The 15,724-nt window shown below is 39.2% G+C and overlaps 2 protein-coding genes and 1 long non-coding RNA gene across 3 annotated transcripts; all 3 read left to right on the plus strand.

Moving 5' to 3' along the window:
* Nucleotides 1-3,089: 3,089 nt before the first annotated feature.
* Nucleotides 3,090-6,620, plus strand: LOC148733130 (E3 ubiquitin-protein ligase UBR4-like; the record flags this gene model as incomplete). The annotated part of the gene is made up of 8 exons (XM_088757956.1): nt 3,090-3,194; nt 3,612-3,673; nt 4,345-4,435; nt 4,697-4,731; nt 5,276-5,470; nt 5,709-5,793; nt 6,110-6,249; nt 6,459-6,620. Coding segments are annotated over 8 exons (837 nt in total), but the record flags the coding sequence as incomplete, so codon positions are not given.
* Nucleotides 6,621-7,045: 425 nt separating this feature from the next.
* Nucleotides 7,046-8,328, plus strand: LOC148733131 (protein purity of essence-like). The gene is made up of 3 exons (XM_088756516.1): nt 7,046-7,155; nt 7,231-7,297; nt 8,056-8,328. Exons 1-3 carry the CDS (start codon nt 7,102-7,104, stop codon nt 8,121-8,123), a joined length of 189 nt encoding a protein of 62 aa, XP_088612642.1. The 5' UTR covers nt 7,046-7,101; the 3' UTR covers nt 8,124-8,328.
* Nucleotides 8,329-13,525: 5,197 nt separating this feature from the next.
* LOC148733132 (uncharacterized) lies at nt 13,526-14,217 on the plus strand. Its single transcript, XR_015999847.1, has 2 exons — nt 13,526-13,588; nt 13,699-14,217. It is a non-coding gene; the product is annotated as an uncharacterized LOC148733132 (long non-coding RNA).
* The last annotated feature ends 1,507 nt before the right edge of the window (nt 14,218-15,724 follow it).

Consider the following 15,724-nt stretch of genomic DNA (forward strand, 5'->3'; position numbering starts at 1 on the left):
TAAAAGCTTCGATCTATGAAATGCTTTTTGACAGGAAATGTTTTTAACCTTTTGGCCCCTAAATGTCCTAGGCATCAAATTATTCTTTTTAGTTCTTTACGAATATTTAGACAGGGTAGCCCAGTTCAGCAAATAGCTGGTTTAAATGGAGCCGTGTGCCAACCCATCGCACCCCACAGGAGGACATCCACCACACAGTGATCTCGTGCGTGGAAAATTAACGTCTCCTACCCCTAACCTTGCAGGAGACGGGGTCTACGGTTTATTCGTCCTTATCCGAGAAGGCTAGAATATCTATCCATTTCTTGATATTATAGAAAGGTAGCAAATTCTCCTCAGTTATTTTAAGACCATGAGTATTGGTCCAGCCGGGGCTCGAACCCTCGACCTCCCGCATAACACAATCTGGCGCTCTAACCAATTGAGCTAACCTTACTATATAACTCCCAAACCACACATAAGGTCACGAGAATAAATGACGTGGTCACCAACTAAAGAAGCTCTTGATTGTTAAACGAATTCTCCTTGTCAGCAACTTAGGAAATGTGTAGAAGAGAACGGTATGAAGAATATGCATAGTGATGTAATTAATGTGGCTAGTTGTGATTTGACTGGTCAGTAACAGCTACCGCTACGTTCTTTCGAAGGTTAAGTGGTATTAAGGATCTTGTACGTGGGAAACAGTTGGTGTCAGTTATACTGAAGCTCATGGGATATTGCGTGAAGCTCAAGGTAACTTATTGATTGCTTCGTAGTGATCTTTTCATGAAACGTGTATAATGACGTATTTGTGTGCTGTAAAACTGACAGAATTCACTGTCTCCGTCCAGGTAAATAGGCAATACCTGTGTCTCCCAACTTTGAACACGCTCAACGTCCTTCTTGGAACGCTAAACCAGGTGTGGTTTTATTTCATTTTTAACTTTGTTTAGTGGTCAGATATGTTTAATTTCTACAAATGTGTTGCGACTTAGTAATGTGAAGAAGGACAACACTTGACAGATTCCTCACCGTGTTTATGGAAACAGGTTTAGCTTCAGAAACAGTTGCGTTCATCTTTCATTCCCAAGATCTGACTAAGAATTCAAGCTGCTATAACTTTCCTTGTTAATTGGTATGGAAAAAAGGATGGGTTTTTCCTACTCGTCACCTGATTGTTGCTTAGTGTACTGAAAATATCAGAACACCAGGGACCATAAGTTAGTCTGAGGTGTTTCCTCAGTGCTTATCTTCCATAGCTGATCTTCGCTGGAATGCCTTCTGAGAAAATTAATCTCACGATGGACGCATATCCGAAAGGAATCAGTACAGCACAAGAAAACTTGATAATCAAATTAGTTAGTTAGACAATTGCTATTTATGACACAGGCTCTTCGACTGGAAGCTGATTCCGGAGGTGGTGCGAGCATCGCAGAGGACGTGCTAGGGATCATGGAGACTGTGCTGCAGGAAGCCACCAGCACTCCCACACCTGATATCCCCATCCAGGAGGGAGATGGCTCTCAGCTGGACATGCTGCTGAACAGAATTACAAGTCCTTACGTGGTACGATATACTTTGGACATTTTGAGCTCCCTCCCTCTTCTTTACTTATCGTCGCCTGTTTTAAAAAGTTACCCTGAATAGCGTCCAGCCCTTGAAGGGCGAACGCAGAGCAGAACAAAAGAGGTTTATCTAATTATTTAAGGGCTGTGTATATGGTGGAATGATTTCTACAGTGGTCCCACACTTATAAATGAAATCCTCCGGTGAATTGGCAATTAACCTAAACAATGGTATGGATACATGAAAATTTAACGACCCACAAAAAGTTGGTACACATTTAAGTAGACGCGAACTTGCCATGAGCTCCTGTAGCATTCACTTTTCCTGCTTATAGATGATATCAGCAGCGGGATTCTCGACAGAACTGCAATCCTGTAGATTCATATCAAAACTAAAACTGCCAAACGCTACCTGAGTTTAGCGTAGCTGTTGTTGACAAAGGTGACTTGTCAGTCATTACCCAGCCTTCCAAGTCATACTTGCGCACAAACTCACAGATTATTGAATTCCATTACCCAACGATGTCTCAACAATGTCAATGTTACCAAGCAATTAAACGCAGATGTCATGTAATGTTCCTTTGCTTTCACAGAGGACGCACGCAGTGTGCTTCAAGCAATGATGCGTATCATTCCCTTCTTGACATTTGGAGATGAAGGGAACATGAGGACACTGATCAACCATTTCTTGCCTTATCTTGACTTTGAGAAGTAAGTTCATAGCCAACTGTGGGCAGGAAGTGTAATCTTCATAGTCTCAACTGTCAGATTCCCGTATTGCCTGACCCGAAAGAACTCTTGATGCCACAAAGAAAGTTCACTGGTAGTTTGTCTGGCTTGTAAAATACAATGTATTGTGCTGGGAAATGTTTTATGTAAAATGAAAAAGGCACGCTGTTCTTCTAATTTGTTTCTTCTTTTGCATAGATTTGATCAAGAGCGCTCGAATGACGAAACTCTATTTTGTGACTGTTTCTGCAGTATAGCAAGCAAAATTGAGGTAAGCTTTGCAAGCGAGCTTAGGACCCTTCCATGTTTTTTGGAATGTGGTGACCAAATGCAAAGTGCCCTGGATTCCGATTGGAGAAGCTCTGGGTCTGATTAGTTCTTTTTGTTGATATTGTTGTTTTCTGATGTTCATGTGCTAGTAAAGACATTTAGTTCGATTCGTAATCTCCGTGTTCTTTTCAGGGTATTTTCTGATATGTAACCTTAAATATTGTCTACCCCTATTTTGTGTTAGTGTTGCTTCCCTTTTTGATCTCTAAACATTTAGAAAGCTTCTGATATTTCGTACCAAGGGGGTGAGTGACAGTTAAAGAATAGGGAGGGTGAGGGTGGGGGAGTGAAAATTTCGTCCCTTCCCGCCCCCTCCCCTACTGTCGATTCTAACTCCAAATTAAACATGGCCGGTTGAATAACTGATCGCGCGCTTCTTAATGTTAACTCGGCCTAATAAGACGCCTGTACTGCAGGCTAAATGTGTTCTTGAAACATGGAAGTATAGACAGCTCAGCTATTGAAACATTTCACAATGTAAAATAATTGTCCCTGCTTAACTTTGGAGTCTTTTTACAGGTTCTCGGTATCTACACATTCACTAAACGATGCATACTAGAGGAATTCGAAAACAAACAACGAAAAACACAGGTGAGAAAACTCTGCGGATTTGGTTGGAAAGTTGTTGTTCTTTTTTCAGAGTTTAAATTTGTCTTGCTGTTGGCTATACTCAGAGTTATTTGCTAGAAGTTATAGAGCAGTCAACAAGGGAAGAAGTGATGGTAGGAAAGGTAGTTTACAAGTTTACGAGTAAGAAGTTTACAAGTTTACGAGTAAGAAGTTTACAAGTACTAGAAAAAGAGCAAAAAGAAATACGGACTGGCAAGGATGGAGAAAAGTGCGGATAACCGCTCTCTAAGGAGAGTAATTATTATGTACTACACTGGAGGTTTCAGTTTAGACGAGTGTGGTATTATTTTACAGGGCAAGGTATTCAGGTTGCGTGCATGGCTTTACCAGATTTAGTGACATCTTTGGTATGTTTAGTTTCTGTTGTTGTATCCGCAGGGGTATTCTACGGTAAGTCACTTCAATATCGTGCACTATGATTGTCACATGGCCGCTGTGAGGTGAGTAAAATCTTAAATTCATTTGTCTGAAAAGAAAAAAATGTTCTTTTTCCTCTCTAATTCTGTCTGATTGTCTGTCTGTCTATGTCTTTCATACTTTATCATTTTCTTTCTGTCATTTGTTTCAATTAACAAATGTTAAACACCACAGCGTACACTATTGAGTTATGGATGCACGCGGGAGGTTGCTAAGCACGAAAGAAGCGTAAGAGTCGCTCGAGGCGATAGCCGAGAGTGACTCTAGCTTCTTGAGTGCTTAGCAAACCTCCAAAGTGCATCCATAACTCAATAGTGTACGCTGTGGTGTTTACCATTTGTTTTATAACATCTCATTGATACATTGTGGCTAAAGAGTTCCCTTTTATTTAACAAATCTTACGCGACCAGAAAAAAACAAGCGCGCGCGGAAAAATAGTCTTTGCATTTGCTCACGTCAGCAGCGTACACCCATGGGCAAATGGGGGACGCTAAATTGACCAATCAGAGCGCGCGCTTTACTTTGGTTATGTTATAATGTTATTTTGAAGTCATAAAAATGTTTTTAAGTGTTGTAACAATCTTGTCTCCTGAATTGCCGTTTAGGTAATTGCCTTGTTGTATTGTTTGTTTGGCTGTTTTATTTATTTATTTTTGTAACAAAGTGAATCTTTGATGTTTGTTTTTGCTAACAGACTCGCTCGCGGTCGTGATGAGTGGGAAAGCGCCGCCCTTCAGAATGCGAACACCAAGTGCAATGGTCTTTTACCAATCTGGGGTCCTCAGGTAATTAATCCCACAGAATCTTATGGTCGATGATTTCAAAATAGCAGAATGCTAATTACTAACTGTCGTAGGAGTTCAACATGTTTTAGCTTTTCAAAGCGTATAGTAATTTGTCGAATTTATTTGAGTTTATGAGGCTCATCTCATGGAATAGTTTCCTGACTTTGAATTAACTCATGGCAGAGTCGTTAATGAATCCCTTTTGATAGAAGAAGCCTGCACTGATAGTTGTACAATTTAACTTTTGTGTTTCCTTACCAGGTCTCTGAATCAGCGTTTGCGAGCTGCTTGGCAAGGTGAGTGTGCCTTTTTGGCTATATAATGATCATAGAACGGTGCATGTTCTGAATAGTCGAATAGTAAGTCAGGGCCAAATAATAGATGACCTTAGTGAAAGTTTTCGCTCAAATTGCAGCTTTGGTTTAAATCAACCTTAAGGTTTCTCCAAACGCAAGAGTTTATTAGATTCACTTGATAGATTTTCATGATATTAGAAATATTACCAGTAATTTTCTCGTGGTGTTCAGATCTCAAAGTAGAATCGAAAACAAAACTACTTGTCACAAACTGTGTCCCTTTAGTTTGTTTGAGCTCTGTTATCAAGTGTACTCATTTCTCAGAAAACAAACAATAGAAAAGTAAGTCCTCTGTCCCCCTTTATTGTCCAGCTTTTTAAAAGGAGCTTGTAGATCTTTTATAGGAACCACCCACCCCATGAAAAAAATAAAAAGCTCAGGAAAGAACGGAAGAAATCCATTCAATGTTAAATTTCAGTACTGTGTCAGTAGTGTCCATGACTGGAGTCTTCCATTTCTAGATCGAGTCTTTTGTTTTTTCCAGGCACAACAGTTACATTCAAGAGTGCACTGGTCATCTGGAGCCGACATATCACGCTTCCATTCACGATCTGTGTCTGTTGCTACAGCGCTTTGCGTTTGAAAAATCATTCAGTGAGGACACTGGTGGCGGAGGACGAGACTCAAACATCAAATTTGTACCATATGCCATGCACATGATACTCTACGTTCTGAACACGTAAGAGCCCTTAACTTGTCATGTTAGTTGTAATGCTTGCACGAGCGAGGTTAGTCCACCTGTAGCCGTACCCTTCTCCCGTCCGTTTCTCCTTGGGGGGAGGGGTACGGCTGCACTAAGACTGAAGTGAGTGGTGTTTGAGATGCAGTAGGGGGGGTGGTGACTCGGCTAATTCTGTGTTGGCATATTTTTTCACCTGGAATTAAATAACTTTTCATCTTTCATCTTTCTCTCTCAGAACGCGGCAGTTGAGTAGAGAGGAGAAAACCTTGAAATCCTTCCTGGACATGCCTGTGGAAAAATGGATTGAATCGTCCTTCGAGGTAAGTCACCCAATCGCCCCGGCTGTGATCAGCGTTTCTTACGTGTATACCCAGCTAAGGCCACTTACAGAATAAAACATCAGAATCTATGAATGGCTTTAAAACTTTATGCCCAACAGATTTTTAAACCACCCTAAAATCGCGCAAGGATAACATGCCTTCCTATTCTGAGAAGCTTCTAAATTTATCATTATCATCGCTGATGAGGACCTTTTCATTCCTCCTTGCAAAGTGATTTGAATTTGATAAGCCAGTGAATGATAAGTTTATTTTCCTTTTTGTCATTTCAAGTTTATTTTCCTTTTTGTCATTTCAGGTGGACAGTCCGCTTTACCTAACTTTACTGTCGCTGTTTGTTTACTCGCTGGAAAACTGGAATCAGTCAAAGATCACTTTCCTAAAAAGACTTCTCGTTACTGCGCATGCTCGGCATACAAATCCCTCGGGAACATCTAAGTATGAGCTGCCAGTTTACTCTGTTTCTGTTAGTTGTTCACGTTTACTACGTTGTGCGATGGTGTTTTTTTTTAACCAAAAAATGGATGTAGGGCTTTTATATCCCCGCTGATGTGGGTAGAGCTTTCTTAAAATTCTCTCAGCACAATGTTTGGATCATGCCCTATTTGCCTGAGTATTAACTTGTCCATCTTTATTTTGTCATACAGGATATCGAATGTAAACATGGCTGAGTATTCTGTGTACCGACCCTATATCATGTACTTTGTACTTATCGATAGACTTCATCAGCTGCTGAAGGTGAGTTGGCTGAATACGCTAATCTACGCCTAACCAATGGATCAGAATCAATTAAAGGAATCAATCAATAGCTGCCCGACGCCAGCCGATGGCGAATCGATAGATGCAAATACAAGTTCCTTGATGAAATGGACTGTCATCAGTACTTGTGTAGCATGTGTATACGATTAGGGGGAATGAAGAAAACTAGAGAGGATTATTCATCCGTGTTGGTTGGATGTTCCTCTAGGTTCTCTGCGTGAGAAAATTGTCAACCCAGCTCTCCTGGGATTTCCGAAATCAGAAGTGCCCGAAACAGAGTCCTCAGACAGAGAAGAAAATCCCAGGAGACCTGAAAATAGCCAACCCTGGGTTTTAGTGTGAGCCGGGCTCTATATGGGAGTAGGTCTCTTAGTTTGATCTTCTTTTCGCGAAGTTTTTTATGTTTATTTCGATGACGGTAAACATATCAAACTAATAGTAAGTTGCTTTTTCTTCGGGCCCATCACATGTTTCGTATTATCCTTTACTTGGAAACATTTGGCGGCGGATGATAACGGATGGCCGCAAGGAATGTTGGATTACATTCGAAACAACGATGAAGCCGTGTTAAAGGGCGGTGACAAGGTGAGAAAAGTACCTATCGATAGTTTCCATTTTTTTGTAGTGCAAGATGACAGTTAAATGTGTTTTATATTACAGATTTTGTCCTTTTATCAGACGGATCTTTCACCATCAGAGTCACTGATGGAGTTGTTTGATGTCGCAGGTATGTGCCTTGCTGTTGTGATAAAGCTGGTGCAAAATATTCTGAAAATAGATGCTTATAGGCGCATTGAGATTAGAAATGCGCCCTATAAGCATCGATTTATTATTATTATTATTATTATTATTATTATTATTATTATTAAAACTTGTAATGGTTTCTGTTTAGGCATCATCCAGAGATTCTGCCAAAGCTTGGAAGCTTCTATTTGATACAGTAGATTTAGGCCTCAGTTGAAACCTTAATGTAGTCATTATGCTGCCAAAGGAGAATATGCAACGATTCTGAAAACTGTGTAGTGTTTAGTAGTTATAAGAACCTTGAAATAATTCTCAAGAAGAAGTAGGACATAACTGCTTCAAAAAAAAAAGAGAATATAGCTTTATTCCGAAGTGGAGAAGTTGTATTATTTATGACAACACAATCAAACCTTGATCAAAATATAACGAGTTATCGGTTAAATTTACCTTAAATCGTTTTACCGTGATTTTTACCCTTAGACCGATATACAGCTATTCTTCGTCGAATGATAACTGTCACTGTGTATGCTAAATTCTTACGCTGTCATTTATTCATTTTGATCCTCATTCAGTGTATCCATCTCGTACAACTTCTTATTTACCTGTGTAACCTTGATCACAATAGTCACGTCTTTATCAACGAATTTAGCCATGACCTCCACAATAAGAAAGTTCTCTTTATGCACTTGTTTAACTTCCCTGGATTAATGATATACTATCGTGGACTTTATTTCCTTGCAGAACTGCTGTCTGACATCCCAGAACCGGAAAAGTTTATTTCTGAGCTTCTCGCCTCACTGCCCAAGTAGATCCCCGCTCCAAAGAGCCAACTTGGTTAATCAGACCTTGGAATCAATCGCCTGCAACAGACTTAAAGTGTTAAAGATAAATCTTTGGAATAATTTGAACTTTAAACTTTGATTCAAACTTACAGAATTTTGTTAATCCTGTAGAAGTTAGTGTGTTAGAAAGCATCACAATCAATGCAGCAATAAAGCAAGATTTGTGACATAAGTTAATGTTCTTTGTCTAACATGCAATGAATGTTACAACCCTATTTCAACAGGGGTTGGATTTTTTTAACCCTATCAATTACCTACCGAACTGAGAAATTAAAAAAAATGAAATTCTGTTGGACAAGACGCCCTTAAATGCAGCCGTATTGTGGCAATGAGCCAGGGGTCGACTTTCTCCCAAGCTTGTATCATACGCAAAAGTTTTCGAAGCAAATTTTAGTTTAAACGGCTAAACGTCACCTCGATGACCATTCGGGATTTTGCTGTAGAGTGACATTTCATTTGTCTGAAAAACTTGTGCTACTCTCTAACCGAATCACCTCAGTCTCCCTCCTCTACCACCATGACGACTTTTCGTTTATCTCCAGTTGTCTCCCTAACGCAGTTACATAATCTTTTGGGGTATGCAAACCCGATTCCAAAAAGATGAAGAAATCAAAGGAACAACTTATTATTTCAAATTCTGAAAGCGATACTTTAAGTCTTTTTAATTGTTTACATTATGTTAAAGGGACGTGCTCAAACTTGGTTCACAAAGGCAATCCATCGAATAACCGAGATGTTTTATCGAGCGAAAGTACGCTACTGATTTCAATTTTCGTAGTCTCCTACCTCGGTTGGGAGGGATTAACTGTTCGTAATTTAGGGTGAACTTGGCGCCATAGTTACCAACCTCAATTACAACAGACTGTCGAAAGTACAAATTCCTAGTCCTTTGCATATTTGAATTAACATCCAGCGCTGAGTTTCTGTGCCACTGAAACTAGAATCGGATCCTGTGACTTAAGAGCGTGTTAATTCCCGTCAACGATGAATATTCTTTGAGAAAGTTGTTTTTGAAGGTAACAGAAAACTTTATTTCAAAGTATTTCAGTCACACATTCCCGCGTGATGTTTGCCCTCCACTTTAACTAGAGCAGATCTTTAGCGCCCTGGGATTATTAATGGAAAGGCTGAAGCTCAGTTGAAAACGTTGGAGCCTCCTTCACCTTCTTACCATACGAAACTTAGACGTGTGGAGGATGGTGTTTTTTCAGAGATGTTAGCGACTGAGCCAGATGAGATATAGAGGATACTTGGATAGATGTCTATTGATTCTTTTGTATCGGCAAGACTCTTTCAAAATCTTTTGATTACAATAAATTAAAATTTTATATGATAATTTTACCCAAAAGTCCTCTATCCCAACACACTTTATTGCTGTTTCAGATAGTTAATTCTAAATTGCACTCGAAATCAATTGATTACCCTAGCAGATATTTAAGCAATAGCAAATTCAAACTTAAAAGGTCACAGAAAAATTTATTTCAAAGTACTTCAGTCATATATTCTCGCGTGATGTTTGCCAACCGTGTTAATTAGAGCGGATCTTTAGCGCCCCCGGTTAATGAAACTGAAAAAGTAATTAAGTTTTCCCTATTGACCTAATGCCTTCTGTTTGATTAACCCCTCTGTTATAAATATTTATTGAAGTTATCACGAGTTATATCTGATCAAGATACAAACTGTGCACAACTGTCCACCAGGAGTTTAGGGGTCAGGTTTTTTTAATCACCCTTCCGTTGTAATCTTGACTTTTTGCGATATTCTCGGTGGGCCAGTTGGAAAATATGGACTGGACTCTGGACTGGACTGGACTGGACTGGATTTTACTTTTTTGTTAAATTGTATTAATTTTAAATGGAGTTAGTATTTTACTAATTATTTTTAAATTTTTAAAAAAATAAAAATTAATCTAAAAAATTACTTGAACGCTCCTCTGCGATAGCGCGTGGCTGGCGCGATATAAATTTTGTTCTGCGTGCAGCCTGCCAGTGAGTGAAATATGCTTTGTTTCCAACCTTGAAAAGTGTTGACAGCTTCAAATCACGGAATAACGAGTTACAGTACCTTGTAGGCGAAAAAATTAATAAAAAAATTGGAGAAAACGCCTGACTGTAGTACATTTTACAGAATAATTCGATGTCAACATTTTACTTTCAAATTCGTCTATTTGGTCATGTCCACGCGAGGCCCGCGCGAGAAAACTTCCGGTATCTGGCGTGCGATTGTCAGTAAAAAAGACGGTTTTTTTTCAGAGGTTCTGTTCTGGGAATATCTGGGTTATATAAAGGTTACTGACAGGTGTGTTCACAACCGTATTGGCAAGTTTAAGATTAACAATCCGATGAGACACGTAATCTCTCGAATGCGATTGCCACGTTATTTCGTTTCTGTTAACTCTGTGTTAAAAATTGAATTGTGGAAGTAGCGGTTTCTCTGACAATGGAGAAGAGAAGGCTAGATCCAAGCGTAGATACGCTAGTGTTGTCACTGGAGACGATCAGTCAACTCCGTTGACAAATTCCTGGTGGTTTACTTTTTGGTTGTTGTTGTGTTTTTTTTTTTATTTTATTTTTTTTTATTTTAGTGGAGTAACGCCTGATTTGGGTACGTTAGGTATCAACAAAACCGTGCCCTTAAATGTACTTCAGTCAGGCGTTTTCTCCAATTTATTTACACATTTCTTTCGCATACAAGGTACTGTAACTCGTTATTCCGTGTTTTGAATCTGTCAACACTTTGCAAGGTTGGAAACAAAGCATATTTCACTCACCGGCAGGCTGCACGTAGAACAGAATTTATATCGCGCCAGCCACGCGCTATCGCAGAGGAGCGTTCGGGTAATTTTTTAGATTAATTTTTATTTTTTCAAAAATTTTAAAATAATTACTAAAATATTAACTCCTTTTAATATTAATACAATTTAACAAAAAAGTAAAGTCCAGTCCAGTCCACTACTACCAGTCCAGTCTGCTACTTTTCGAGCGCCTCACTCATGGAGCTCCAGCGCCGTATCGGCGTAACTGCAAGAGTTCCCCGTGGCTCGCTAACCGCAAATAAGACCACAAATTTCACTCGCCTTACGGTCTCACGCAATTTTGTTGGTTTTTGAAAAAACTTACTCGTGCATATTTATTCCAAACTGCACTCGAAATCAATTGATTACCTTTGCAAATATTTAAGCAATAGCAAATTCAATCTTAAATTGTGACCAGTTTTTGGAAATATGGGGACGGAAAAAACGGAGAGATTTTCAATATTCAAATAAAATATTTCATTCTGTTAAAAAAAAAAAAAGATGAAATTTGTATACAATTCGCGACGACATTCCGATCATATTTGGGGCGTTACCACAGACGTACAAATTGAAATGGAGACCAAACGAGCCCAAAGAATCTTGAATACGAGAGTTGATAAAACTGTAATTCTCCGGTTAAAATCATCAAATCCTCAGTAAAACCAGAGTATTATCAAACCATGTCTGATGTCTTCTAAAACGAGTGCAAATTCACCATATTTGCTTTAAAGTATGCTGCTTTTTCACACATTCAAACATCTTTTTTGTCTTAAAGTAAGTCCCTTAGTTTCCAACAAAATTTTCAACAAACCTGACTATTATGTGAATCAAAATTATTGTTTGTTTCCGGTTCAGACGTTGTCAAAAGAAAAAAAAAACTGACGGGAACACGGTCGAGTCTGGGCACTACTTCCTACTTCATTATTGCGTGATGCCATACGAGTCGATGTTGTAATTACATGTAAGGAGTTCTCGCAGTTCGCTATCGGTTAACCCCATCCAAGATTGAAAGACACCTTTCTGAACCAGCAAACTAAGTGAGGTGAGAGCTGTTTATTGTTCTTCGATTCAGTGACTAAAATGTGCGCTACACTGTACATGTCGAATTTTTCAACAGGTAAGGCATGCATGGACTTGTCCAGGATATCTGCCAGTCTTTCCATGATATACATTTCATGAAAACACTTCCAAGAGCGGAATCCATTCGCTAACTGTGGATCGAAATACTGCGATTGATATCCGATATAGCGCATCGTTAAGCAAAGTTGTTTTGATTGTGCTCCAATTTGAGAAATCGTAACGGCCTCACGGGAAGTATCTTTATGACAAGGAAATAGGAGGCAAAAAGGTTGCACGTCCTAGTACCAGATACATTCCACCGAGGATCCGTGTGGCTCAATACAGAGAGAATTCATTATATTAAATGTATTTCGTGTTTCTGAATGTAACCAAATGTATATCAGGATAACATCGAACAACAAACAAGCTTTGAAAGGAAACTTTTTGTGCGGCAAATCATCGGACTGTGCTTTTAAGATTAAAATTTGTAGGCATAAATATAGGACTGATGCACTCAATGTAAAAAAAATCGACGGAAACAGATACAGGCTATTTTGAAACTGGAGTTTTTTAAGCGCGATGCCGGAGTTGGACTTCTTCAAACCAAAGATAAATGATTGTTTGAATATAACGTGACAACCGCATTACGTCAGTAGAATGGGAGTTTGACTAATGGTCGTGGGTCGTGGGTCGTGGGTACAAGTCGTGGGTCGTGGGTGTGGGTGTGGGTGTGGGTAAAAGTCGTGGGTGTGGTTAATACTTAATAATAACCACACCCACGACTTTTACCCACACCCACACCCACACCCACACCCACGACCCACGACTTGTACCCACGACCCACGACCCACGACCATTAGTCAAACTCGTGTACACGTTTTTCGAGCTGTGCGGTCTGCGGTCTGCGTTCTGCGTTTTCGAGGTCTGTGTTAACGAGACACCCGAGTTGCTTTCTACGATTGTACCAAAAATGATTTCATATAGTAGTACTATAACGTTAAAATTGCGACAGCGCTCGTGAATTCTATATTTGCGGCTAAAGTCAGGGGCCAAGGAACAGAAATTCCGAGATCTCGTCTGACAACATCAATGACAAAAGAATGATAGATAAATCTGGTAATTACACACTGTATACACAAAGAAAAACTGATTGTACACAAGTCGACAGACTCAAAAGGCACACACATAACCTCTGCCAGACTGGTAACTCGACAGTGGAGGATCGTCAACGCGATATTAGCTGTAGTCACACTACAGGGTTTTGTCCTAGGGAAACTTGACTTGTTGACAGTTTCCCTAGGGAAACTCAAATTTGCAAGTGTGACCGATTTTTCCCTAAGAAAATTACCTCGGGAAAGTTTTATCGTCTGAGGCTTGAAAACCGCAAGAGGACAAAAGAATGTCCTGTGGATTTCCCTTGACAACTACCCTAGAAAGCAGAAAAAGGGAAAAATCAAATCCCAGAGTAGCCGACCAATGGACGCTCGTCGGCGATCGCGCTCGTGACAGATCCGGAATAGCCCTTTTTACAGTTACCGGCGCCATATTGGATGTGTAACCGCGCAAACATGATAGCGAGGTTAGTGTTGAGTCGCGTTGCGAGTTCTAGTGAGAGTTTAGTGAAATGTGGTGGTGCTCTGTCCTTTTCATCGAGATATTTCGACAATGCACGATACTTTCCCTGCGCAGGATATTCCTCCTTCTTCTTCGAAAGGAAGAGGAAGACACTGTGCCGCTTTTTGGTTGTGCTAATAGCTATTATGACACAACAGGCAATCCAACAGGTCTGCATTTCTTCTCGTTTCCGAATGACTTCCAGCAGCGAATCAGATGGTGCAATCTCCTGAATCGCCAGCATGGAAAGGACGGATTCTTCATCACAAAATCAACTTCTTTGTGCTCAGAACATTTCAAAAAAGAAGACATGCGAAAAAACGTGGGCAGGTCGCTGGAAATTGGTGAAAGGTTTATAATGTTTGTACGGTTGTTTTGTTGCTTGGATACCAAAAGAAAATGGAGCTTTGATTTTCGGTATTGTAGTGTTTATGCTGGGATTTTTTTCTCCTTATTAAAAAGGTGACATTTATATTTCTTTGTGCACTGTGGTCTTATACGATATCTGTGAACTGAATGTAAAATTATAAAATTATAATGTAAAATTAAAATGTAAAATTAAAAATTTAATAAAATCATGAGTTTATTATTATATATATGGGCAGAACCATCTCGATTAAACTAGTCAGTACCGAAAAAAACACGGAAAATGCCTGCTTAAAGGGTCCCAGTAGCAACTGTGACAACTCAAGAAGAGTCATTTGAAGTTGAACAGGAATTATTTCCTCAAGAAGTTGAAGCAGCTGTGTCAACTGTCAATGCTGCTGCATCTTCACCAGCTCTGCAACAATCAGATGTTCTTAAGCTGCAACGGGAAATAGAGCCACTGCAAGTACAATTAGCTGACTTGAAAGAAAAACTAAGTGAAGTTGAAAATGAGGGGGATATTTATTGGCGTGCCAATTTTCAATTGACAAAATTAAAGATGAGTCTGCGGTTCTATTTTATACTGGATTCCCAAACTATGGAGCACTCATAAGCTTCTATAATTTTATTGACCCAGTGCTGGCAAAGATGCAGTACTGGAAAGGAGAGAAATTGTCGAAAGAGAGTCAGCCATACCAAACAGATGATAACAGACGTAAGCCGGGGCCTTCAAGAAATTGTCATTCTTGGATGAATTTTTGCTCATACTTATGAGACTAAAGGCTGGGTTATTTGTACAAGATCTTGCTGATAGATTTGGGATCAGCAAGAGCCTGGTGTCCAGAATCTGCATTACATGGATTAATCTTAACTATGTGGAACTGAAAGAACCTTTCCCACTTCCAGCACAAGAACTTGTTCACAAAAATATGCTGCAAGAGTTTGCTCAATATGCAACAACTAGGATTATTTTAGACTGTACAGAACTGTTTATTTTTTCTCCTGTGAATAATAATGTTAATTATTGTCAATAGGCTCTTTGAAATGTTATGTTTGAAGAATAGAATTTTGAAGCTCCTTCCCATAAAGACACAGTTTAACTCGCGTTTTATTGTCATGCCAATCACTTCCCTTATTTACACAATGTACAATGGTACCTTATCTTGATTTTACAAGCCCAACATCATCTTTTTTTCCCTGAGTACTAACAACATTAATATTAATATTTCTTAATGTAAGGAAAGATTACACCTAAATCAATTTGAGCATTAAATTTGAGCTGGTGAAGGTGAAGCAGCATTGACAGTTGACACAGGTGCTTTAACTTCTTGGTGAAATTCCTGTTCAACTTCAAATGACTCTCCTTCAGTTGTCACAGTTGCTACCGGGACCCTTTTAGCAGGCATTTTCCATAGTTTTTTCGGTACTGACCAGTTAAATCGAGATGGTTCTGCCCATATATATAATAATTAAACTCATCATTTTATAAATTTATAATTTTACATTTTAATTGTACATTACAATTTTATAATTTTACATTCAGTTCACAGATATCGTATAAGACCACAGTACACAAAGAAATATAAATATCACCATTTTAATAAGGAGAAAAAAATCCCCCCCCCCCCCAAAACAAAAATCCCAACATAAACACTTCAATACCGAAATTCAAAGCAGGCATTTTCTTTCGGTATCCAAGCAACAAAACAACCGTACAAACATTATAAACCTTTCA

This window comes from Stylophora pistillata, chromosome 4 (assembly GCF_964205215.1).
Source record: "Stylophora pistillata chromosome 4, jaStyPist1.2, whole genome shotgun sequence".
Classification (NCBI taxonomy): Eukaryota; Metazoa; Cnidaria; class Anthozoa; order Scleractinia; family Pocilloporidae; genus Stylophora; species Stylophora pistillata.

Coding starts and splice junctions, on each gene's coding strand:
- LOC148733131 (XM_088756516.1), top strand. CDS start 7,102: ATGTTGGATTACATTCGAAACAACGATGAAGCCGTGTTAAAGGGCGGT. Junction 7,156..7,230: donor TGTTAAAGGGCGGTGACAAG/GTGAGAAAAGTA, acceptor TTTATATTACAG/ATTTTGTCCTTTTATCAGAC. Junction 7,298..8,055: donor GGAGTTGTTTGATGTCGCAG/GTATGTGCCTTG, acceptor ATTTCCTTGCAG/AACTGCTGTCTGACATCCCA.